Raw genomic sequence first — 25,189 nt, 5'->3', positions numbered from 1 at the left:
AGTATGAGGGTTATAATAATTAACTAAAACCATTAAAAAAATCATTACTTAAAATTGAATAAATGCTAATTAAAATAAAAATAAAAATAAAAGTATTTGAAGCTTTAGGTGAACCTGATATCCTAACTAAAACATTATAAAAACTATATAGATGTTTTTAAAAAACAAAAACAAAAAGTGAATTGAGCTCTTTCGTGTATTTTTGCGCTTGAACGGTCAAAACACACAATTATGTCAAAATGTCAGTTTTGACATAATTTCAAGTAACAGTCGGTTATGTAATGCATAAATCCTCAATTAATGCATTACAATTGAACAGTCTTATGATATTTAGTCGACTAAAACAATTCAGGTGACTAAAATATGACAAACTAAATGGCATTTTAGTCAAAAGACTATGACTAAAACAATCAAAAATTGCTGTGAAAATAAACACTGAAAGACAATCCTATACACAGGAGGTTTATGTGCACAAACCGACCTCTGCTCATCGATCTGTGACGCTCTCTCTTTGACTTTCTTGTCCCGTAACTCCGCCTCCTTGACCTCTCGGTCCTTCCTCTCTTTTTCCAGCCGCTGCCTCTCATCCGCTGCCCTTCTCCTCTCCTCCTGAAGACGCTTCTCCTCGTCTTTCTGAGAAACAGACAAAAGCATTGAGCCAAACAGAAAGATAATTCACATATAAAATGGCTGTATGATCATGAAAAAATAAATATGTAATATGTAAACTAATCTTGATTTTCTAGAGTCTGTATAAATGCTCATAATTAAATTTACATTTAAACAATAATTCTTCCAAGGGAGCCTCAAGATGACGTAAAATTAGGGATGTCATTTTATTCATTAATTAAATGTATTAGTTATGGAAAAATAACCAGTTTAAATAATTTAAGGCATTTAACGCAACCGCCCCAGACCTACAGGTCATTTTAAATTCATGGTGACGTTGAAGTTGTCGTCTCATATCTATATCATATTGATTTTTTACAACAGTTCAATATTGTGTTTTAGACACAGTATTGTCTGTTTCGGTATTGTCTCAATTTTGCCAACCAAAATATTACCTCTATAGCCAGAGTAGGACTGATGTGCATATCCGAGTAACACACAGCGGCGTTTAGTTTCTGAATGAATCAGTGTTTTGAGCGAATCAATCGGGTGAACCAATGATTCAATGACTCGTTCATAAATAGAGCCATTTACTTCATTCCTAAAAGACTCTGAATCCAAAAACGCCCCTTAAACCCTTATTTCCTTATTCCCTGCCTCGGGACTACAGGTGAAAATTTGCATTTATGCTATAACCTGGCTCATTTACAGTCTTTACAGTAATGTTAGACTGTTCATTAATGTGCATTGTCCCGATTAAATAAATAAAAAATAAAAAATAAAAAAATTCTAATTTACACTCGTTATTGCGGTGCAATGTGGGATTCACTTTATAACATCCACTATGGTTTCGGACACCACTACAAATGCCATCCCTTCAAATAAACATTCGTTTTAGACAACATTCCTATTACTAAACTTGAGCAACTTGTCTCCTCATTCTCCAGACTGTTATAAAAAGAAGAGGGGATGCCACACAGTGGTAAACATGGCCTTGTCCCAACTTTTTGGAGATGTGTTGATGCCATGGAATTTAAAATCAACTTATTTTTCCCTTAAAATGATACATTTTCTCAGTTTAAACATTTGATATATCATCTATGTTGTATTCTGAATAAATATTGACATTTGAAACTTCCACATCATTGCATTCTGTTTTTATTCACAATTTGTACAGTGTCATAACTAAAAAGTGCTGGATGATGACAAACTATGACGGAAATCTATAAAAAAAAGTTATCTCGTTTTCATCGATGAAAATAGGTTGTTGAAGAAAATTATTTGTCAAAGAAATTAACACTGGTGTGAACAAGTGTCTCATAGTAGCGCCAAGCGAACGCACAGAGTAGCATTATAACATCCCTTTAACACACTCAAATGTGTGTAAAATGATAAAACAGTACTGCGTTACCACACACACACGATTGGAAGAAACGGAAGCGCTCAACAGCGGCAGAATAAAAACTCAGTTAAATCAAGTCATGAAGACACGCATCTGTTTTGAATAAGCGACATCTAGCAGCGAAAAATTACAGCCCTGTTTCCACCACAGGAACTTTACCCAGGAACTTTGGGTGGTACTCTGTGTGTTTTGACCGCAGGAATCAGGGTCTAAATGAAGTTCCGGGTAAATATTTCCCCCCTCCAAACGGCCCTGCTCGCGAAATAGTACTTTTTCAAAGTTCAGGAACTTTCGAGGGCGGGACTTGGGCGCTGAACATGCTGATTGGTTTAGCTCACGCTGCATTTTATTTCAACCGGCATTTTTAAAAGTCTTTGCGAGGTTCGGTCTACGTTCAGTAAATATCAGTCTTGCTCTCTGTCTGATGGCGCGCGTTCGTCTCAGCCAACTCACATTCAATGTCCGTAATAGCTGATAATAATATACATTGTCATTTTAAATCTAGCTTTACAAGCTTTCTGAATATGCTGCATGCTGCTGAATCTGCATATTAGTGCTCTTTTCTGTCGTTGTTAATTTCCTCTTAGTAAACCTATACATAACCAGCAAAAGCAGCACAGATTGAATCTCTTTCATACTCGATATAATTTTTTTTTACAGTCTATATTTTTCACCATGTAAACGACCTGACCAATTACTTTTAAGTGTGCGTTCTTACATGACGTGACAGCGCATGCCGCACTCATGTTGACAAGAGAGGAAAGTACATTTTTCTGAGGGGTAAACTTTTTATTTCGTAAGTTATGAAGATAATGTTGGAATAATGACACAGCGTATATTGCCCCAGGCAGTTTTTACTTTAACTGCGCCTGACAGAATAATTTTTTTTTTTTTCTGAGATGATTATTACACTTTACAACAAATAAATAGCTTATATAATACTGTATTAGTCCTGTGGCCGTTAAGAGTTGCTCTGGCTTCAGTTAACACAGCTGCTGGAGAAAACAGAGTTGACATTTTTGATGCGGCAGACAAACTGCATGTGACAAAATGATTGCGATTGAAAGTCATCACATGTAAACACCAGATCGGTTTAGATAACGTCTCATGTAAACAGTCCACTAAATCTTTCAATCGGTACACACAAAAATGATTACTGTCCGTTACTGACTTGGAGGAGCAGTCGCGTGCAGTCCTACATCACTGGACTAATTTGCCTAATCTTCACGGAACTTTATCGCGGTGGAAAGGCAGACAGTTGCAGGTCTGGGGGGAGAAAAGTTCCTTTAAAAAAGTTCCTGGTACAAAATATTCCGGGTAATTTTGGTGGAAACGGGGCTATATTGTGCCTTTAACTGGATCTGAAAAGATTTTATCCCTAATTCTTATCCAGTAAATCATGAACTGGAAATGTCATGGAGTCTTCAAATACTGGAATTAAAAGGCTTGAGAACTGCATAAAAATGCTTATTTTGTCTGCACGACATACTGTGAGCAGAAACCCTGAACCATGCCACCATTACCTCTGCTTGGGCCCAGAAAGTGTCTTTGTTGGTTCTCTTGATTTCAGACATGGCGTTAGTCTTCTGGTAAACAGATCCCTGCATGGGAAAACAATCAGTGGTTAATTATGACTAAGCAGAGATGGAATCTTTAGACTTTGCTGATTTCAGTGGAAAGGTTCTGTGGAAAAAAACTGAACATATTAAAGTATATATAAAAAAACTAAGACTATGACACTTTTATAGCTACAAGCATAAGTGAATTGGCCAAAAGATTTAACAAACATGGGAGTGGGTGAGACTTGGAAACAACTAACGTCAAGCATACTGATATATATCAATACATCAAAAAGATGTTTACTCATTCCCGATGTACTGTAGATAAATGACTCAGCTGCACTTTAAAGCACTCAATTGCAGTTTGTGGGCAGATTTAGAGCTCAGCAGAGAAATTATCCCAAAGCACCACAATACTTTTCACATTCCGGGCATTGTGGCTCCCTCCCTGTGAATCTCCTGACGCAGCACTATGAAGAGCGGCGGAGATAAACAGACACTGACCCCAACACCACTGTGCCATCACAAGACCCGTCTGATGCCTTCTGCTGCCAACCACCACCATTACTTTCACTCACCACTACAATGATGGGTCAATGTTAGTCATGTTAAAGGACAACTCCGGTGAGAAATGACCCTAGGGGTGACTAACAGATGGTTACCGAGTAGATCGTTCTCTGGGATGCGTTTTCATGAAAGTCGAATGTAAAGAGTTTTATCTCTAAACACAGATTAGCTTTTAACGCTTGTCTATGGGGCACAGGGTAAGTGAAATTAAATCGCTAGTTAATACCACTAACAAGACTAAAAATAGCCTCACACTAACACGGCAGCATAATGAGGGTCCCTACATGCAAACCGAAGCTTTGAGAACTTTGTAAGAGTACAAACAGTTTAATAAGAAGATACTTTATAAAGACAGTACATTACGTGTTTACAGACAGCAGCCATCTTGGATCGTATACCATCTTATACAACCATCTTGGAAAAGATCCAGTTGAGCCACGAACGCTGTGCTAAGAGATGAACTGCGACTTGGAATCTCATATGGGACGCCTTCTTCCCTTGTAGTTAGTCAACTATATATTTTAAAGCAGCACTTGGTAACTTTTGCTCTCGGGGTCCCCCTACAGTTGGGAAAAAACAATGTCCTCAACTACTGTCATCCTACAACAGGGGATGCCATCGCGCGTGCATTTGTTGACATGAAAACCCTGATAGCCCTGAACTAGTGATGCGCGGGTCGTCTCATAACCCACGGACCCCGTATGTCTATTTAATGGGCGCGGGTGCGCGGCGGGGTGTAAAAATATATACAGTGGTGCGGGGCGGGTTGTAAAAATATATACAGTGGTGCGGGGCGGGTTGTAAAAATATATACAGTGGTGCGGGGCGGGTTGTAAAAATATATACAGTGGTGCGGTGCGGGCCAAATAACTTCATAAAAGCGTCCCGCGGGTTGGTGCAGCACTAACAGTTCCCCTGAACACTGCAGGAGGAGTTCACATGCAGCTGTTCTTCTATCGGCGCGTGTGAAATGTCTTCATCCCAGGTATAGTCAGTGGCATATGCTTCAGCATGTCATATGGATATAATTTCATGGGTTTTATTTTTTTCAAACGCCAAATAATCGCGATGCTCATGTTTACAAGCCAGCGTCATTATAGTAGTCTATTGGTTACCATTTTACAGAATCTATATGATACTTCAGTTCAATGTTTGAGTGGTAGCTCACCGTAACAAGCAGGACAGCATCGGTCGGGCACGCCTCCTTCAGCTCACGCCGACGAGCAAACGCTGGTCCAGTGTTGATCCTCGTCCTGCCTTTAATCCCATCACTTTCTCGTTTCCTCTTATTGCTTTCCTCCAACAAAACCTTTTCTTTCTTATTTGTCTGTGCTGCTTCGGACACGACTATATTATCCGACAAACAAAGTTGGGCTCGCACGTCCGAATGTAAGGAAGTGTGGGTGTTGGTGGAAGTGATGTATATGCCGTAAAGCAGTCGAATTGTGTAGTTCTTTTTGTTCTCGGGTTACTACCCGAAACCTGAAGTTTAAAAGTACGATTAAAAACGATACAGACCCCGTCAGGCTATGGCAGACGTGTCATTCAACCTGTTGTAAGTCAATGTATCATCACAAGAGTCTTGAAAAATATATTATAAAGGTTGAAAAGTTACCTAGTGCTACTTTAATAAACAGAGAAAATTCTTGCATTTCGATCTAATTAGTTTCACAAACTTAATTCCTATCAACCAGCTCACTTAGCACAGCGTTCGTGGCTCGACTCGTCGAGACTGTTTTCCAAGATCAACATACACTACCGTTCATTTAAGATTTTTTGAATGTTATTTAAAAGAGGTCTCTTCTGCTCCCCACGGCTTCCAGCATTTAATTGGTCAAAAATACAATAAAAACTGTGAAATATTATTCCAATGTAAAACAGCTGTTTTTTATATGAATATATAGTAAAGTGTAATGTATTCCTGTGATCAAAGCTGAATTGATCATCATTACGCCAGTCTTCAGTGTCACATGATCCTTTACTAATCATTCTCATATGAGGATTTAATGATCAAGAAACTTTATGATTATTATCAATGATGAAAACAGTTGTGCTGCTTAAATTATCTAAACAGGTTGTACAGCGTTTATTTGAAATTATAACACTATAAATCTCAATTTTGATTAATTGAATGTGTCCTTACTGAATAAAAGTATTACTTTCTTTAAAAACAGTAGTATATGCATTGTTTGGCTATAACCAGACCAAGTTCAATTTAAGATTGAACATTGATCTGGGGAGTCTGCTCTGTTTTTTCTACTGCACAAGAGGTGTGATAAACGAGCATTATTCAAATGACTCTGTACGCAATTGGACAGTCATTCAACCAATCAGAGCACAAGAGGCGTGATCAATAGGCAACGACTCATCACTTCTCTATCTGTCATCGTTTTAAACCCACCAATAGCGCACCAGGTGGATAAGCCAGTCTGTGATTGGTTCCTGCAAAAGTGTAACAGAAGCAGTAGAAATAAATGTACAGGTTTCCAGACTGAGTTGCCGGGCGAAATCAAATCGCCGGCAGATTGGGCTGGGTTTACCCGGTGTAGTATATGCATGTTCTAGACTATAAATAAGGCTGCAGTGGACACCGCTCTGGTGTGTGATGTGCGTGACACTGACCACAGGCCCCTGCGGCCCGGCGTCTCTGAAGCGATTTGTCTCTTTGTGAAAGCTGTAGTTGGCTCCTGAGGCTTTAGCCACTTTCTGCATGATGGCGTCAGGCTCCACGTCCTCCTCCGCCCGTGCGTTTATCGTCACGTGAGCGCCCTACAGAAACAGCGCTGTCACAGTTTAGTCCCACACACAAAACACATTTTCAATACTCGTTTGCAACCATCAGATGTAAGCATCAAAATTCACAGTCTTGTTTTAAACCAAACATTCCCACGCACACACTCGTGTCAGCTTATTTATTAGCAACCTTTGGCAGTGTGTAAACCTGAGCATAAACAAAGTTAGCTTAGACTACATTGATCTAAATGCAGTTTATATTGCATGATTAATTTGAAATGTAATTTTTGACTTTGTAATTTCTTCATTAAAATCTCATAACCGGATATTCCAGTGAAAACAACAGTCTCCTCTCTGTCTTAAAGACATATTTCATCAATTAACAACCTTGGAGCTCAGTAAGTTTAAAAAGCTAAAAAGGCTGTGAACCTTCTTTAAAAGGTTCACAGTCCTTCTTTGAAAGTTATTATTTAAAAAAATGTACCCAATGGAGAAACTGAATGTAGGGCACCAGATTGCAACCAAATGGTTGTATTTTGTGAAAAAGTGAAAAAGTCAACAAATCAACGACATTCACAATGGATTTAATGTAGTTACGCTAACTGTAATCATGGTATTGTGGCAGAAAAAAGTTCACACCTCACATTTTACAATCGTTTAAGAGAGAAATTCAAGCGCTTTCAAGTGCTTTACATTTTTTCTAGCACTTATACATCACATATTATAATGTATAATCAGCACGTCAACCAGCAGCCATATCACCCTGCAGCCCAAGACTGGTTTCCCAACTGGGAAAACATCTGCTGGTAGAGGTGTTAGAGAGCCAGCAGGGGGCGCTCACCCTGTGGTCTGTGTGGGTCCTAACCATAGATATCCATAATAAAGGCTAGATGTCTTACGGCGGAGTCACCATCGCCATCACCGGCGGCCATCTTGTCACAGGCAAGCTTTCTATCGGGCTCTGTGGAACCTGATGTAAGGTGAGTGATCTGTACGAACATAAATACTCTTATCTCGCTGAAATGTTGACGGATTTACAAATGGTTTGGTTTCTTACAAACGTTATTAACATGGCTACAAATCTGGATGCTTTAACACGTTGAAATTGCAGCTTTTCGTTTCGATAAACGACTTAATCGTGCAGCGTGTGTATCACGGCTATAACTTACGTGCACGTTATCAAGGCTGAGACCACAATCGAGCTGTTCAATTATATAGGTTTATTGACACCAATAATGATTTTATGACAACCAATCTTTTGCCTGGTTAAAATAAACTTAATTTGCATGTTTTTGTTTTGTTTTAAATTTAAAAAAAATAATTATTTTATTATAATAGTGATATTCTTATTATAAAAGTATATATATTAGCTATAGCTAGCTCTGGGGTAAAAATTCAGAGCTATATGTATGTGTGTGTGTGTGTATATATATATCTTGCCTGTGACAAGATGGCCGCCAGTTGCGGACGGCGACCTCCATTGGCCAACAACGCGCACGAGACATCTAGCCTTTATTATGTATCTCTATGGTCCTAACTCCCCAGTATAGTGCTGGTGTGTGGTGGGTGTTCTGACGCAAAAAGTTCGCACAAAAGGGGTGCAACCAATTTAATTTGTTTGGTAACTGAACTATAGTGTATAAGTAATCTAATGGAACATATTATATTTAAGAATATGATATAAAGATGATGCATACAATTAATACTGTACAAAAAACAGCCTTTGTAATGGTAAAAATGAACCTAGAAATCAATTTAAGTGGGCAAAAAACACCCCCTAAACTGAGGAAAAGTTAAACTCTGCTTTAAATTTTGAACCAGCCATGATTCTTTTAGATACAGTGAGAGCTTGTGGTCGGATGTTGCCAAGCTCTAAATAACTACCAAAAAAGCCAAATCAAATGTGTCGCTCTAGATATAGCCCATAATGTATCCTGTTGTGAGCCTCTTACCTGCTAATCGCATCATTGTGAGTCATTGCAGAAGTTCATCGATCATTAACTCTAAAACCAATTCATATGAATTGAGCGGTTTAGTCCAAATTTCACTTTATATGATGATCAGATTGTTTAGGCTGGGTTACACCCCTACTTTCCACAATACACACACACACACTGAAACAAATAACAAAATAGCCAAGTTACCTTAAGAAAGTTAGCCATGGAGCTCACATGATTTGCACACTGGCCTTTTCTGGCATCTTTAACACCCTCACCGGTCTGTAAAAAATAAAAAATAAATGTCAAAAACTTGGACAAAACATCATTATTGTACACACACATTAGGGGTGTCAGATGACCAAATGATCCTGGAAGGTTTCATCATGGTTACAGCAGGAAACTCAACATTAGGGCTGGGTATCGTTCAAATGTTTTCGATACCGACACCTTGACTTCAGTGCCGGTTACTGAACGATACTTTTGATACCACATTTATTTTTCTGTTTTAACAATATTACATTACCTCAATTTTTTAAAAATCTTTCAGTTTGTTGGCTTTTTTTACAGACTCAAAGACTCATATACAGGTCCTTCTAAAAAAATTAGCATATTGTTATAAAGTTCATTATTTTCCATAATGCAATGATAAAAATTAAACTTTCATATATTTTAGATTAATTGCACACCAACTGAAATATTTCGGGTCTTTTATTGTTTTAATACTGATGATTTTGGCATACAGCTCATGAAAACCCCAAATTCCTGTCTCAAAAAATTAGCATATTTCATCCGACCAATAAAAGAAAAGTGTTTTTAATACAAAAAAGTAATACCCAGACCATCACTGACTGTGGGTACTTGACACTGGACTTCAGGCATTTTGGCATTTCCTTCTCCCCAGTCTTCCTCCAGACTCTGGCACCTTGATTTCCAAATGACATGCAAAATTTGCTTTCATCCGAAAAAAGTACTTTGGACCACTGAGCAACCGTCCAGTGCTGCTTCTCTGTAGCCCAAAAGTGTCTTGACCTGGGGAATGCGGCACCTGTAGCCCATTTCCTGCTCATGCCTGTGCACGGTGGCTCTGGATGTTTCTCCTCCAGACTCAGTCCACTGCTTCCGCAGGTCCCCCAAGGTCTGGAGTCGGTCCTTCTCCACAATCTTCCTCAGGGTCTGCTCACCTCTTCTCGTTGAGCAGCGTTTTTTGCCACACTTTTTCTTTCCCACTGAGGTGCCTTGATACAGCACTCTGGGAACAGCCTATTCGTTCAGAAATGTCTTTCTGTGTCTTACCCTCTCGCTTGAGGGTGTCAATGATGGCCTTCTGGACAGCAGTCAGGTCGGCAGTCTTACCCATGATTGCGGTTTTGAGTAATGAACCAGGCTGGGAGTTTTTAAAAGCCTCAGGAATCTTTTGCAGGTGTTTAGAGTTAATTAGTTGATTCAGATGATTGGGTTAATAGCTCGTTTAGAGAAGCTTTTCATATGCTATTTTTTTTTAGATATTAATTTTGGGTTTTCATGAACTGTATGCCAAAATCATCAGTATTAAAACAATAAAAGACCTGAAATATTTCAGTTGGTGTGCAATGAATCTAAAATATATGAAAGTTTAATTTTTATCATTACATTATGGAAAATAATAAACTTTATAACAATATGCAAATTTTTTGAGAAGGACTATAGGGAACGGTGGGCAGAATATATTAGCCTCGCACTCAATCGAAAGCGCTTCAGATTTGTCATGTTTTCGGTCTTAAGCTTGGAACATACTCTGCAAGAACAAAGAAATTTGTTCGTTTTCTCGAGGTGGCAAGAACAAAAACAAAGTTCGTTCTGGCCAGTGCATTCCATACTTCATGAGAAAAGCAGGTGCCGATCATCTGCGTTTCTCTGCATTAACCACGCCCACTTTAAATGTCTGACCAATCACACAATAGTTCTCGGACAACCTCAAGAAAAAAGTTCTGCTTAGACGATGTGTCGAGAACAAGATGCGAGAACTCCCGAACCGGGGCTGCGAGAACAAAATGTCATTTTGTTCCTGCAACCCTGGGAGCGAGAACTTTTTTCTCTGTTCTTGCGGAGTATGTTGAAGCCTTTAGTATTGATTATCTATTGACATCGAGTCTGGGGAAATGTAGCCAATTTGTTTTTGACATTTTGACACCTCTTTTACATTTATGTGGGTTGGGACGTTTAGCCACTATTTACACTGCACACGTCTGCAGTTTTGTTCCATCTTTTGCTGTAGCGCGGCCGGGATAAACAGAAGCATTGACTACAGTGGCCGCGTCGGAGCCGTAATGCGCCGCAGATGGAGTTACACACTACTGCCGTAAACTAATGTTTTTTTCCACCGCAGCCAATCGTGCTGCATGCTTATTGGCTCACTGACATTGACGAGATTTATGCTGCCTTCACGTGCTATCGGAAGTTTCCTACTTCCCACTTCAGAAGTCGTAATTACGAGCTTGTTGTGTTCAGGCACTTTGTTGTTGGAAAGATGTGCAATTTTTACCTCGAAAACTCGTATTTATGATAATTCTAATAGCACGTGAATGCAGCATAACCCCCTAGGTATCGAAAGTTGGTATCAAACGACAAGACCTTTTACGATACTTGATAGTATCAAAGCAATCCGTTCTGTACCAAAAAAGTATCGAACTCGACACCCAGCCCTACTCAACAGTGAAAAATTGTTTATAAATCAAATAAAGTGGCAATGTCTATTATAAGATAATCCAGTGAATAAATAAAAAATGCTATCAAACTGTCCAGTTCTGATGATTTTTGTATTGTATTTGGTGAATAAGAGATAAACTGATTCATAAATACATCTGACACAGATGCTTTACTGTGGAAATAGTGTCAGCTAATCCCAAGGGCATCTTCACGGTTATAAGCAGTCAAGAAACCAAATCAATGTGAAGAAGAGTTACAGAAGTAACGAAACTCACCCAGTTGATGAGGACGTATTTGGGAAGGCCAGAGTTGGGGTCCTGAACTCGGCAGAAAGCATACATCACCTTCCCGCTGTTCAGCTCCTCCACCAACTCCTCCAGACCACCATCTGAAGATCACAACGTTCTGCTCGAAAATCTTGTATTTTTAATTAAAAAATATGACTCTAAAATCTACCGCCTTTTGCGATCTACATGCTGTCATGCAGACTTTTGCCAAATAAATGTAGCCTAGTCTCCATATCACTTACAAACTTTTGGGAATGAGTTTAATTGACTAGCATAACTACACACGCCTAGATGAACCACTGCAGCATGAAAAATCTAAGTTTGTGCAAGTAAAATAAATATATTGTGTTTAAAAATGTGATTTTAGATGTTTTGTAAATTTTAAAATTTTTTGAGCTGTTATAAGTACAAAGGGATTATCTTTAAAGGGATAGTTCACTTTAAAATGAAAATACTGTCATCCTTTACTCACCCTCAAGTTGTTTCAAACCTGTATGAATTTCTTTCTTCAGCTGAACACAAGGGAAGATATTCTGAAGAATGTCAGTAACTAACCAAACAGTTAACTGGAGCCATTGACTTACATAGTAGGAAAAAAAAAATACTATGGAAGTCAATGGCTCCAGTTAACTGTTTGGTTACTGACATTCTTCAGAATATCTTCCCTTGTGTTCAGCTGAAGAAAGCAATTCATACAGGATTGAAACAACTTGAGGGTGAGTAAAGGATGACAGTATTTTCATTTTAAAGTGAACTATCCCTTTAAAGATATTCACTTCAAATAAAAGTGTTCTTATACATTTTAAATAATGCTAGATTTAAATTCAATTTCTCATGAACTTGAAAAAAAAAATCTTGCATCACTGTGTTTGTAAACAATTTGACATTTCAAAGAAGCTCAATTCTTTTCAATAAAAAGAGGTCATTATTGTAATAACATGGTAATAATGTAACATTGAAACATCTACATTTTGTTACTGATCCGACACAATATGGTTATTGTTTACAAATAATGTATATATATAAAAAAACTGGTTTGACACTGCAGGGAGTTTGTGAGTACAAAATAAAAATGAGTTTACATAAAATTGATTAAAAATAAAACACTTTTTTAAACTAAACAAAAAAACTGTATTTGTTAATTTGCATATCCATTAACCGTGAACATGCAAATGTGTTGTTAAATTACTAAAATGCTAACTGAAAATTCTTAGGGGCTAGTAAATGTCTTATCAGAAGGCTTATTATATTATAGTAGTATAATATTAGTATATAAGAAGTACATTAACATACAGTACAGGCCAAAAGTTTGGACACATTACTATTTGTAATGTTTTTGAAAGAAGTTTCTTCTGCTCATCAAGCCTGCATTTATTTGATCAAAAATACAGAAAAAAATGTAATATTGTTATATATTATTACAATTTAAAATAATTGGTTTTCAATTTATTATACTTTAAATGATCATTTATTTCTGTGATCAAAGCTGAAGTTTCAGTATCGTTCCTCCGGTCTTCAGTGATCATCCTCAGATGAGGATTCATTTCCAAAGCTGGAAACAGTTCTGCTGTCTAATATTTTTTCATAACCTGTGATACTTTTTTATAATACTTTGATGAACAAAAAGAAAAAAAAAAAGAAGCAAATGTTTTAAAAATAGAAATCTTTTGTATCATATATATATGGAAGCTCATTTCCGCCACTAAATAATAAAATAGTAATAATAATTGTGACTTTTTATCTCACAATTCTGACTTTTTTTCTCACAATTGCGAGTTATAAAGTCATTGATCTGCCGCGTCCCGACACGAGTTGTGTCGTGAACACATTATAATAAGTATTTTAACTGTAGTTTTAGCTGATAATGATGGAATGATTGTCTTATACCTGAGTGACGTTAATATCTCTGAGCAAACGCGCTCTTGAGGGGATTTTAAATGCAAGCTTTGGCACTGAAACAGAACGGATGTGAGGTGATAACGTTCATATTCTGATGAGTTATTATGGAAATATAATCCCCAGAACATCACCACCCTCAGAATGTGCTGTAATTCACGATTTCCTTAGAGAACGAGTGTTCAGTAATGACACGTCCAGTTGGGCCTATGACATGTCGCCAGTCACCTCAGCGTGGCGCTGCTGGGATCATATTTCATAAATAACGAATCATTTATAACATATTTCATTAATTTTTCGTTTGGATTTCGTCAGGATTTCGTTTGAGAAAGAATTTTATTGACCTCCATATGCTCGATTTTGATCATATTTGAAATAATAAATTAATTGTAAAAGGCTCTGTTACCACTTCAGTTCAAACCTCAATGTCAAGAGATATTAACGTCACTCAGGTAATAAGACAATAATTCCATCATTATCAGCTAAAACTACAGTTAAAATACTTATTATAATGTGTTCACGACACAACTCGTGTCGGGACGCGGCAGATCAATGACTTTATAACTCGCAATTCTGACTTTATATCACGCAATTGTGAGAAAAAAAGTCAGAATTGTGAGATAAAAAGTCGCAATTATTATTATTTTTTTTTAATTTAGTGGCGGAAACGGGCTTCCATACATACATACATACACATATATATATATATTTATATTTTTTTATTTTTTATTTTTATATATGTTCTCTCTTAATTGATGACTGGAGTCTTATCATATTACGGTTTCAGTAGTTTTATAAACACAGTATAAGTTAACCATAGTTTAAAATCCCTGTTTATTTTCCTTCACACAGAAAGCACTTCTTGCAGGAAGGCTGAATCTTGGCCTTGACAGTGTGTCGGTTCAGTGCACCGTTGATGTAATTAACTCAAAGAACACACTGCTCAGTGCAAAGCAATCTCTGCAAGCTAAAGATAGACTTGGCCTGATACAGTTTGCTTTAAACACTGCTTTACACCCTACATACCACATGACTCTGGTGTAAATAACTGTAATTCACTAATTAGTCTCCACAGTATAAATGCGAAGGAAAAACACACCTCCTTTCTCTGCCAGCCGGATGTCATTCGTGTTGCCCTCGTAGGTGAAGAGAGCCCTGCAGAGACACGAGTGTAAAGGCAATGCGTTACACGAAGACCCTGATACTTGTCAGATGCGAGTAAAACATGAACACACTGAGAGCTGCTTTATAGCTGAAACTGAAGTTGAAATTTTAAACGAAAGTGACAACGACACTGTTCAGTGTAAAGCTGCTTGATCTAAAGATCTGAAGATACGCGTCAAAGTCAGGAAACATAACCTGTTTCATGATTTGAAACCATCTCCTGCTAGAAACTAAGAAATACTTTTTTTTTAAAGATATTTTGTGAGGAAAAGTTACTGGAAAAGCGTAAAGACATGTAGTAAAAAACAAAGTGTTTAAAGGGGGGGGTGAAATGCTGTTTCAGGCATACTGAGCTTTTTACACTGTTAAAGACTTGGATTCCCATCCTAAACATAGACAAAGTTTCAAAAACTAATGTTGGACATTTGATGGAGTATTTCTGTGTTAAAAATACTCCTTCCGGTTTCTCACAAGTTTCAGAGAGTTTTTTTCTAGTATAGGTCGGCTTGACGTTAATAGAGCGGAAGGTCCTTGTATGGGCCGTACGGGCTCTTCTCCCGGTAGGGTGCGCGCGCGTGACTAGAGCGAGAGAGAGGAAATGCACGCCCGTAAACACTCGCTCAGCTGCAGATCCAGTCGTCCGTGAACACTTATGTCGTTATAGTCCGCGCCGCGCTCCACTTTATTCCTATGGGTGACGTCGAACGACTTCAACGCTTCAGCATTCCGGGAAGGCAGCACTGCATTTGAACCGATCTGAACGCAGAAATGACGGGAAGCTTCACAACATCGCTTCAGTCGCATCGCAAAGTGGATTTCCACGCCACTGCTGTTACAGGACTTCACCAAATCATACCAAAGAAGTGTGTTTTTGACAGAGCGGTCCCAGTGATAAAGGTTCGGTCGTGCTTTGGAAGCAGCCGGTGAGTAAAACTGCTTCAAATGTCTGTGCTGTCGGCTATCATCGCGCGAGTAAACATCAGTAAATGACACGATCGCGTGCTTCGTCATTCAAATGCGCGGATTCAAAAAAACGGACTCCATTGTTGTTCTCTGTATAACGTTACACTAGTCTGACGTGCAAAACTGTTTTGCTTGCTACTGCTAAGGTGTAGTCGCATACAATAGTCCATAAACCGAATCATGTCCTCATAAACTGAGAGTAAACACACAAATGTTGACAGGCCACTAAATACAGTCCATACCACAAAGACGGACGTCCTGCCGTTGCTCCTGTTCAATTTATTTCAGCCTCCGAATGATTCTGGATCATATATCTATTAGCTGAGATAGCCATAGGTTTGTCCACGCTTGAAGACGTCACCGCTCGTCATTCTTTAGCTCCGCCCACACGATACGCCTCCAGCCGCTCGGTTTTTCCGGAAAGACTCGGTACAGTCCATATTTCTTTTAGAAATATAATAAAACTAAAGACTTTTCGGAGATATGAAGGATGCAATACTACTCTATAGGTACTCAAGATTGACATGAGATTGACTGAAACTGGGTGTTTCACCCCCCCTTTAAGTTGTAATAGTATAAAATAATTAACGGTCTGGTTTCTACAACGTTCAAGGTTGCCTTTAAACATGAAAGAAAGAAATATTTTACATTTATCAAGATTACGGCTGTGCAATATATCGAAATATCGCACATGCATATCGCAACGGCATGCAATATCTGAATGATTTTAATAGGCTACTTCAACATTGGGAAAAGTGTACGTTTCAGGTCGACGCATAGCAGAGAATAGACTGGGAACATTACTGTTACTTAAGGGACATGCTTGATGTTAAAGATGTTAAGAGTTATTAAACGCAATAATTTGCCAAAAACAATAACTTGCAGTCTCGCGCTTTCTGACACAGACACACACACACACACACACACACACACAGCCGGTCACTTTTAGAAGGTGAACGATGCTTTCTTTTCCCAGAAAGAATGTGAAACACAAATGGTTTAATTCTCAGAAAAAAAAAGAAAAAAAAAAGTTTATATAATTTAAATAGATTTTACACACTAATTGCAATATTGTAGCGCATATTGAATATCGCATTATTTAACAAGATATTGCATATCGCATTTTTCTTCAATATTGCACAGCTCTAATCATGATAATTACCAATATCGACTGATAAGAAAAATGTATTGTTATTTGGCCACATCTCTCAGCTCTATTTACAATTATGCATTATCCAAAGCGATTTACATATATCTAATTATTTCCATCAGTTTTTTGTTGTTGTTGCATTCCCTGGGAATTGAACCCATGACCTTAGCGCCACTCTCTAATGTTTGAACTACAGGAAAGCGTGCAAATAATTACATTAAAGACACAAAGACCAGGGGCCGTATTACTGACACGTCCTAAATCAGACTCAGATCTTATCTCTTTAATTAACCATGGGGAATTCTGTTCATACCTCATTTTTAAACACTACTCTTAGGGATAGTTCACCAAAACATGAAACCAAACAACACTGGAGCCCAAGGAGAAAAACACCGAGACATTCTCTCTCAAAATGCCTTCTTTGGGCCACAGAAGAAAGAAACTCGTACAGGTTTGGATTGGAAAGATGACAGAACTGTTATTTTTGGGTGAACTATCCCTTGAACTAAAGACTTAAAAGGAAAGATTCTGTAATACAGAAAGTAGTAAGAGTTATTATAAGTTAAAGGCACACTATGGAACATTATTTTAATTGAAATATCCAAAAACCACTAGCACAATATTATATATTTTGTTGATTTTTGTACTTACATCATCACAAATGTTTGATCACAAGCATGACACTTGTAAATTAAATACTTTTATATTAATCTGTAATAACATTTTATTAAATGGCTGATTAAAAATAATCCAAGAAGCTCTAAAATAATTGTAGAATGATTTATTTGAACAAGAACAGCATCAACGGATGTTACACCACCCCCACTTCATGTGCACAAACGTCAAATCCAACAATAAAATATTACGGTTACAGCTGCATCTGGGGTGAAAAGAGCATTTAATACGTTCTTATCATAAAAATAACTTTATTAACATTTATTTATCTTTAACAAGTATCCTTTTAGTAAGGAGACCTCAGAAATCTGAACCCAGAATGAAAGAAAAAAGGTTTTGCTCAAAACGGTGCCGTTTCCAAACAAAGGGAAAAAATAAATGTATTATCGATAGCGGCCAAAATGTGCTGAAAAATATCAGCATATCGGCAAAAACCTAATATCGTGCATCCCTGTTTCAATTAAAGTACTTAATAAAGAGCAACAAAAACTACAAATAAATAAACTAAAACTAAAATAAAAATTATTAAACACTAAATAAAACAAAAAGCATTGTAATTAAATTCATAAGCACTATAATTAAATAGTATCTCAATGATGCTGTTAGCTGAATGAAAAAGGGAAAGCATCAGGAACTCTGAAACGTTTGTAATATGAAAAAAGTTTTGAGGTGGCACTTTGTGTGTGTGTGTGTGTGTGTGTGTGTGTGTGTGTGTGTGTGTGTGTGTGTGTGTGTGTGTGTGTGTGTGATCACTTCTGATTCTCTCTCTAAACAAAGGCACTTGTATAGCAAAGGAAGCTGTGTCAACTTCCTCTTAGAAACACAGGGCCAAGTCAACTCAACTCTCTTGACAGTCAGAAACAGGAAGTGTAGTAATGAGGAATAAGAACTGCCGCAGTCTTATTTCTAGAAGGTCTTACAGGTCAGACCATCCTGTGACATTCATGTTCTGTTGTGGTTTGATATGGAAACGAAAGTCACAACTTTTAAGACACAGCTGCTTCTTTAATAGGCGATGTTGGGTTGCTGACTCGAGAAAACCGCTGATTTCGTGACAGTGTGTATGAAGAACACTGACCTCTTTGACAGCCAGCTCCTTCATCTGCGTATATAAACCACTCTCAGTTAACGCTTGACCAACTTCATACAGACCGTTTCTGATTTAAACAATGAGGTTACTCAATAATCTGAAAATGCTACTATTATATTATCAGGACAACAGAGATAGTTGTGTTATCCAACATGATTTGAGAAGCAAAGATGATTTCTAATTAATTTAACATAGCTTTTATTTACATTTTGATAGCCTTGCTTATTTATGGGATTACATGGGATTTAAAGTCTAAATTGATAGATTCATACTATTAAGTGGAAGAAAAATAGATTAAAAATAGATAACATTTCTGCTGTCATGCAGGAACAAACTGCAATGTGAAGTGTCAAACTAAAAATGATTTTATGTTTTTGAAAGAAGTCTCTTCTGCTCACCAAGGTTGCATTTATTTGATCAATAATACAGTAAAAACTGTAATATTGTGAAAAATATTTACGATTTAAAAAAAGTTTTCTATTTTGATTTAAACTGATCTGGCATAATCTTATGGCCGCCTTCGTAATATTGTGTTGCTCCCCCCTTTTGCTGCCAAATCAGCCCTGACCTGTCGAGGCATGGACTCCACTAGACCCCTGAAGGTGTGCTGAAGGCACCAAGATGTTAGCAGCAGATCCTTTAAGTCTTGTAAGTTGTGAGGTGGGCCCTCCATGGATCGAACTTTGTTCAGCACATCCCACAGATGCTCGATTGGATTGCGATCTGGGGAATTTGGAGGCCAGGTCAACATCTCAAACTCGTTATGCTCCTCAAACCATTCCTGAAGCATTTGTGCTTTGTGTCAGGAGCATTATCCTGCTGGAAGAGCCACGGCCACAGGGAATACCGTTTCCATGAGAGGCTGAACATGGTCTCAGCAATGCTTAGGTAGATGGAGCGTGTCAAAGTAACATCCACATGGATGGAGGACCCAAGGTTTCGCAGCAGAACATTGCCCAAAGTATTACACTGCCTCCGCCGGCTCGCCTTCTTCCCATAGTGCATCCTGGGGCCATGGGTTCCTCAGGTAAGCCACACACACACACCCAGCCATCAAAGTGATGTAAAAGGAAACGTGTCTCAAGAAGCTCTAGTAGCTCGTCTGTTTGATCGGACCACACGGGCCAGCCTTCGCTCTCCACGTGCATCAATGAGCCTTGGCCGCCCATGACCCTGTGGCCGGTTCTCCACTGTTCCTTCCTTGGAGCACTTTTGATAGATACTGACCACTGCAGACCGGGAGCAGCCCACAAGAGCTGCAGTTTTGGAGATGCTCTGACCCAGTCATCTAGCCGTCACAATTTGGCCCTTATCAAACTCACTCAAATCCTTACGCTTGCCCATTTTTCCTGCTTCTAACTCATCAACTTTGAGGACAAAATGTTCACTTTGCTGCCTAATATATCCCAGATGAGATAATCAGTGTTATTCACTTATATTTGTTATTATCAATGTTGAAAACTTGATGTTCTTATTTATTTTAAACAGAATCTTTTGTAACCATGGTCACCTTTTATCAAAGAAAAGATCAAAATTTTCCAATTTACAAAACTTGAGTGTCTGTATATGAGTGTAATTAATGTAGGTCATTTATAATCACTCTTAAACTCACGCATACTTCCCTCAAGAGCGTCAAACTGATCTCTCGTCCTCATTCTCACTTCTTTAAAATAAACGAAACTCACTTACACTTGAAAGGACTTTGGTATGGCCTAAACCTGTCAAACATTAATATTGCTTCCGTATGACAAGTACAACAATCGTGGAAGGAACTGATCTCTGTACAGCTGAGCTGGCCTTGACACTTTTGCATTAACATCAGCAACTGCTTTTGGTGTGAATCTTGCATGTAAACCCCAGTCACAAATAGTGGGCAGGGAGCTGCCATCCCAGCAGCCATATATGGATAAAGACTACAGGATTATAAGGAGGTAGGAGTGGTTCAAGTGCACTTCTCCATTCCCATGTTACCCAAAAGTTGGGATGCTTCTGAACTGATCAGACCTCATATGTGGAAGCATGTTAGGCAGCATTGCATTGAGGTCGTGTATCGTTTAACATCAACTTTCCTTTATGTTTTTGGCCTAAATGCAACAGTAGGAGGAATTTAATTTCTGAAAGATTCAGTGTGTTTAGTGCATGAGGTAACGTTATGAATGGGCACAGGAATAAAGTGCGGTGGTCCAAATGAGCAGTATCGATGATTTATGTGATGATAAACACAAACAGGGCGCTTTAGAAGCCAAAGCAGCAGCTAACAAGCTAAACATGAGGATGTTAGTGAGTGTAACGGAGACACAACCCTTGAGCCGCTACTCACCAGTTAGTCTCCGACTTCTCATTCACCACCTCGTTATAGGCCGCGGTGAGGGCTGGGCCGTTTTTGCTCAGGTTCACAGCCATGATGGTGCGATCTGTGGTGGTTTGACCGTCCGACTCCGGGGACAGACGTCGCAGTAAACTCCAGGGGTAACGTTAGATGGGGATCTCTCTCTCGGCTCTACGCAGACAGGAAGCGCGCAGCGCCACATCACGTAGCACACTCCTTCCTGGAGCGACGTTACGAACCCTACTATGGGCAAGGCAGAGCTCATGAATATTAATTACGCAAAGTGAGGTTCGTCCAGTAAGCCTTTCTGATTTGAAGCGGAGCTGACGCTAGTCGTCAGGTGGCGAATGATGACTCGCTTTATTATGAATATTAATTAGATAATGTGACTTCTGAAGGTTACCAGGCAACGTTAAAATTACACATACGCTAAGCCTTTGTCATAGTGGAACTTTTAAATGAAGACCCAGGCGGCAACGACATCTGCTGGACAGAGATGAGAGTTTTAAAAAAACGGTTTTAACCCATAAGTGTACATATCTAAGTTTTAACCTATGGTTTTAAAGGTTATCAGCATCGTAAATCTTATATATATATATATATATATATATATATATAATATATATATATATTATAAATTATATATTCGTCTGAAAGAAGAAACTCATGTAACGTTACACCTGCGACTTGAGGGTGAGTAAATCATGAGATACTTGTTTTTCACTTTTGATTAACTATTCCTCTAAGGTAAGATATTTTTGTGAGAAAATCATCATGACAGCAGGCAAGTCCAAGGCTTTTTTTGTAAAAAAAAAAAAAAAGGTTTAGCACATCAAAATGTTTACCGTTATCGCTGATGGAAATGCTGATTATCTAAAGAAATTTACAAATGTCGACACACTATCATTTTCCGTTGAACTTAATGGTATAAATTATATCTCGATATTTCAAACGTCACGAAAAACTAGTTTGGAAACACTTTTTGTCAGAAAGAAGTGCTTTGACATAAATAAATGAGGCGTCCGTGTTGCTACCATTTCTTTGTAGTTCAAAGGTGCATTAAATTTATCATATTCATATTGTTAAATTGTAATTGTATTGAAAAAAGTTTCATGCAGTCCTGTAAGACCAGCTGTACCACTTTGCTGTGATTAATATTTCATCCTTTAATAATAGTCATTTGTTAAAATAGTAAGCAGTACATTTTAATCGTCTCATTACGCTGCATTTTACCAATATTTGGGATGCAAAATATACAATATAATTTGCGCTACACGCAAAATTATGTATGGAAACGACACAAGGGCAGAGTTTTTTTATAGGGGTGGCATCATTACAACATTTTAGCAGATTTAAAAAATAAATATTACGCATTCACTTTGTCGATAACAAAACAAACATGGATGGAAACTTGGCTTGTGATACAAAACTTAAGCTTAATTTTCTGATATGCAAGAATTTATTAATAGTGATAAAAAAATGACTTTGATCATAGTGTGAAATATGACCTTTTGATCCTTTTAACCCTATACACCATAAATTCTGTCAGTGAACAGTGCATTAGATAAAAGTGTAAATTATGGAAATATCATACAATAAATCCAAACGAGTGTATTAAACAAAAGGAGCTTTATTCACTAAAGTTGACACCTTGGAGGTTAGTCTCAGCTGTACCGAGTCTGATTTGATGAGGAGAGAGCTGGTTAGATGACAGGGTTAAACAGTTAGCAAGGAGAGGTCATTATGGCTCTGTGTACGTGTGCATGTGATACACAAAGTAGTACAGTACCAATCCACAGTTAAAACAAAGTAAACAGTACAGTACAGATGCTTATACATTGATGATTAAGGCTAAGGTTTTATTGAGGGGAGGTGCGAGAATGGAAAAAGATCCCTGATATCTTGCAAATAGCTGCGGAAAAAGGTTGAAGCCTATCAGAGTGCAAAGCATGCTATACTGCCTTTACTGTAGTGCCAAAACCCGAAGCGGACGCTTCAGACGAAGCACCGGAAAGGAGTCCAGGACGACTGCATTTGAGCTGATGACTGGAAGACCACAAATAAATAGCAAATAAATAAATAAACGTAACATTCTACAAGCGGATGCACAACCAGTGAGCCACGTCTAGCAATGAAAAGTTGGCATACAATTTTACATTCCATTTAATTTAAAAGAAAATTCTGTCATTACTCGCGCACCATCATGTTTCACAAAATGAGATGTTGAGCAGAATGTCCAAGCTGCTCGTTTCCACACAATGAACGTGAATGGGGACCACGACTGTCGAGACACAATTGCGACGAATGACGACTTAAATATTAGTTTGGAACTTTTATGGCACTTTTCATTTGGAGCTTGAAAGTTCATGGTACCAATCTACGTTCATTGAGTTGAAAACTAAAAGTTTCTCCTTTCGTGTTTTATAGAAGAAAATATGGAAGCTTGTTTCCGCCACCGAAGAGTTAAAAAGATAATTGCTTTTAAATAAAAACTTTTTCCTCACAATTCTGACTTTATATCATTAGATTTGGACTTTTTTTACTCTCAATTTTTACTTTATAACTCATAACTGTGATTTATAACACAACATTTTGAAATTATAACTTGCAATTTTGACTAAGTCAAAAGTAAGTTATAAAGTAAAAATTGGGAGTTATAAATTCAAAATTGCGTCGTCAAAGTCGCAATTACGAGTAGTTTTAATGCAATTTTGACTTTATATTGTTCAATTTTGACTTTATAACTCGTAATTGTGACTTTATAACATGCAAGTTTGACTTTATAATTCAATTGTGACTTTATATCACGCAATTGTGAGATAAAAAGTTTTATTTTTGTATTCTGTGGCGGAAACAAGCTTCCATAAGAAAGTCATCAAATGGGTTTGGAAAAACGTGTGAGAGTAAATGACTGCAGAATTCACATCACATTTCAGGGTAAACTATCCCTTTAAAAAAGCATATCCACAAGACACAAGTATCATTTCCCTTGGTGATATACACAAATATGGTGCTAATTATAAATCACGGCAATATCTAGCCCTTTTCAGGGAGTCTTGAGCCATGGGCTTGTGAAGCGCAGCACCAGGAGGTGAGGGTGAGGACATCTTCACACTTCCTTTCCCAACAGAGAGCGATTGAGAAGCGGCTTCCCAATCCCAACCCTCCGGGGCTTTTCTTCCGAGCTCCATATATTTTTCATACTGCTCTGTGTAAACATCTTGATCATCCACCTCAAAATAGGCAGCCATGAGTTGATAAGCGTGTTTTAAAAAAACAAAAAAATGTACAATAAAAGTACTTCAGTCCAGCACCTGTGCTGGTCACACATCAAACGTACCATCTACTCTGTCAAAAGTTAGTAATATTAGTGACTACAGGAACAAGAGCATCTAAAGATTGTTAAGGATTACACTCTTGTAGACAGATAAATGCTAAATAGCCGGAAAATATTGCATTCATACGCTATGATGTGCCCTTTGCCTGCAAATATGAAAGGGGGCATAATTACATTTGGCAAAAATGGTGGTGGCATTTCTTTTTTTCCCATACACAGTCCCACCGTTCTGCATTTTTGCTCCCTTGTTTTTTTCTGCAAGCAAATTGGGTGAATTTTTAAGACAAGTATAAAAATCGGCCTTGATTCCTAAAGCAACTTTACAATACTTATCAAAACAAATACTTACACAGCGGTCATACCATGCACATGCGGCTGAGGTGTATTAATGTTGGCGGCCGTTCACACAGGACACGCTCTTGCAATAAAAACAAGAGGATGGAGCATTTTCAACACGTGTGTCCGTATGCTTAACGTCCCCCGGGTTCATCTGCTTGGTCTACTCTAAACAGACACGATCAGAACAATTTACTGCATTTGAAATGGCGCAGAGCATTAGTAGCACAAGCGGAAAGCAAAAACACGTCCTGTGTGAACGAACACCTTCATTCTGTAAAACGACAAGACTCTAGATAAAATAAAGAATATGTCAAAAGGAGATATGATTATAACCAAACAATACAACAAAACATTTCATGTCAAATAAATAATAATAACACAGTCCTAATGAGACGTGACGCGGCAACACATGATAAAAGTGCTGCTTTCCATGTTAATCAGTGCTTGTCCTAAACAGCCGTGAC

At 38.0% G+C, this 25,189-nt stretch overlaps 1 protein-coding gene across 7 annotated transcripts in view; it reads right to left on the bottom strand.

The window, feature by feature from the left end:
* Positions 1 to 21,292, bottom strand: part of dbnlb (drebrin-like b) — a 49,026-nt gene extending 27,734 nt beyond the window's left edge. For 5 of the 7 annotated variants that reach the window (XM_067412983.1, XM_067412984.1, XM_067412987.1 and 2 more), the window contains exons 1-7: positions 21,041 to 21,292; positions 14,778 to 14,833; positions 11,771 to 11,883; positions 9,015 to 9,089; positions 6,760 to 6,906; positions 3,535 to 3,612; positions 482 to 633 (exon numbers count right to left, since the gene is read on the bottom strand). In XM_067412983.1, coding sequence (XP_067269084.1) covers positions 482 to 633; positions 3,535 to 3,612; positions 6,760 to 6,906; positions 9,015 to 9,089; positions 11,771 to 11,883; positions 14,778 to 14,833; positions 21,041 to 21,123 — 704 coding nt within the window. In that variant the 5' untranslated portion in view covers positions 21,124 to 21,292. The remainder of the gene's footprint in view (positions 1 to 481; positions 634 to 3,534; positions 3,613 to 6,759; positions 6,907 to 9,014; positions 9,090 to 11,770; positions 11,884 to 14,777; positions 14,834 to 21,040) is intronic. The other 2 variants (XM_067412986.1, XM_067412988.1) reach the window with 1 other exon arrangement.
* Between the last annotated feature and the right edge of the window lie 3,897 nt (positions 21,293 to 25,189).

Source organism: Pseudorasbora parva, chromosome 13 (assembly GCF_024679245.1).
Source record: "Pseudorasbora parva isolate DD20220531a chromosome 13, ASM2467924v1, whole genome shotgun sequence".
Lineage (NCBI taxonomy): Eukaryota > Metazoa > Chordata > Actinopteri > Cypriniformes > Gobionidae > Pseudorasbora > Pseudorasbora parva.
Note: the sequence above shows the minus strand (reverse complement) of the source record. Positions and strands in the feature narration are given on the sequence as shown.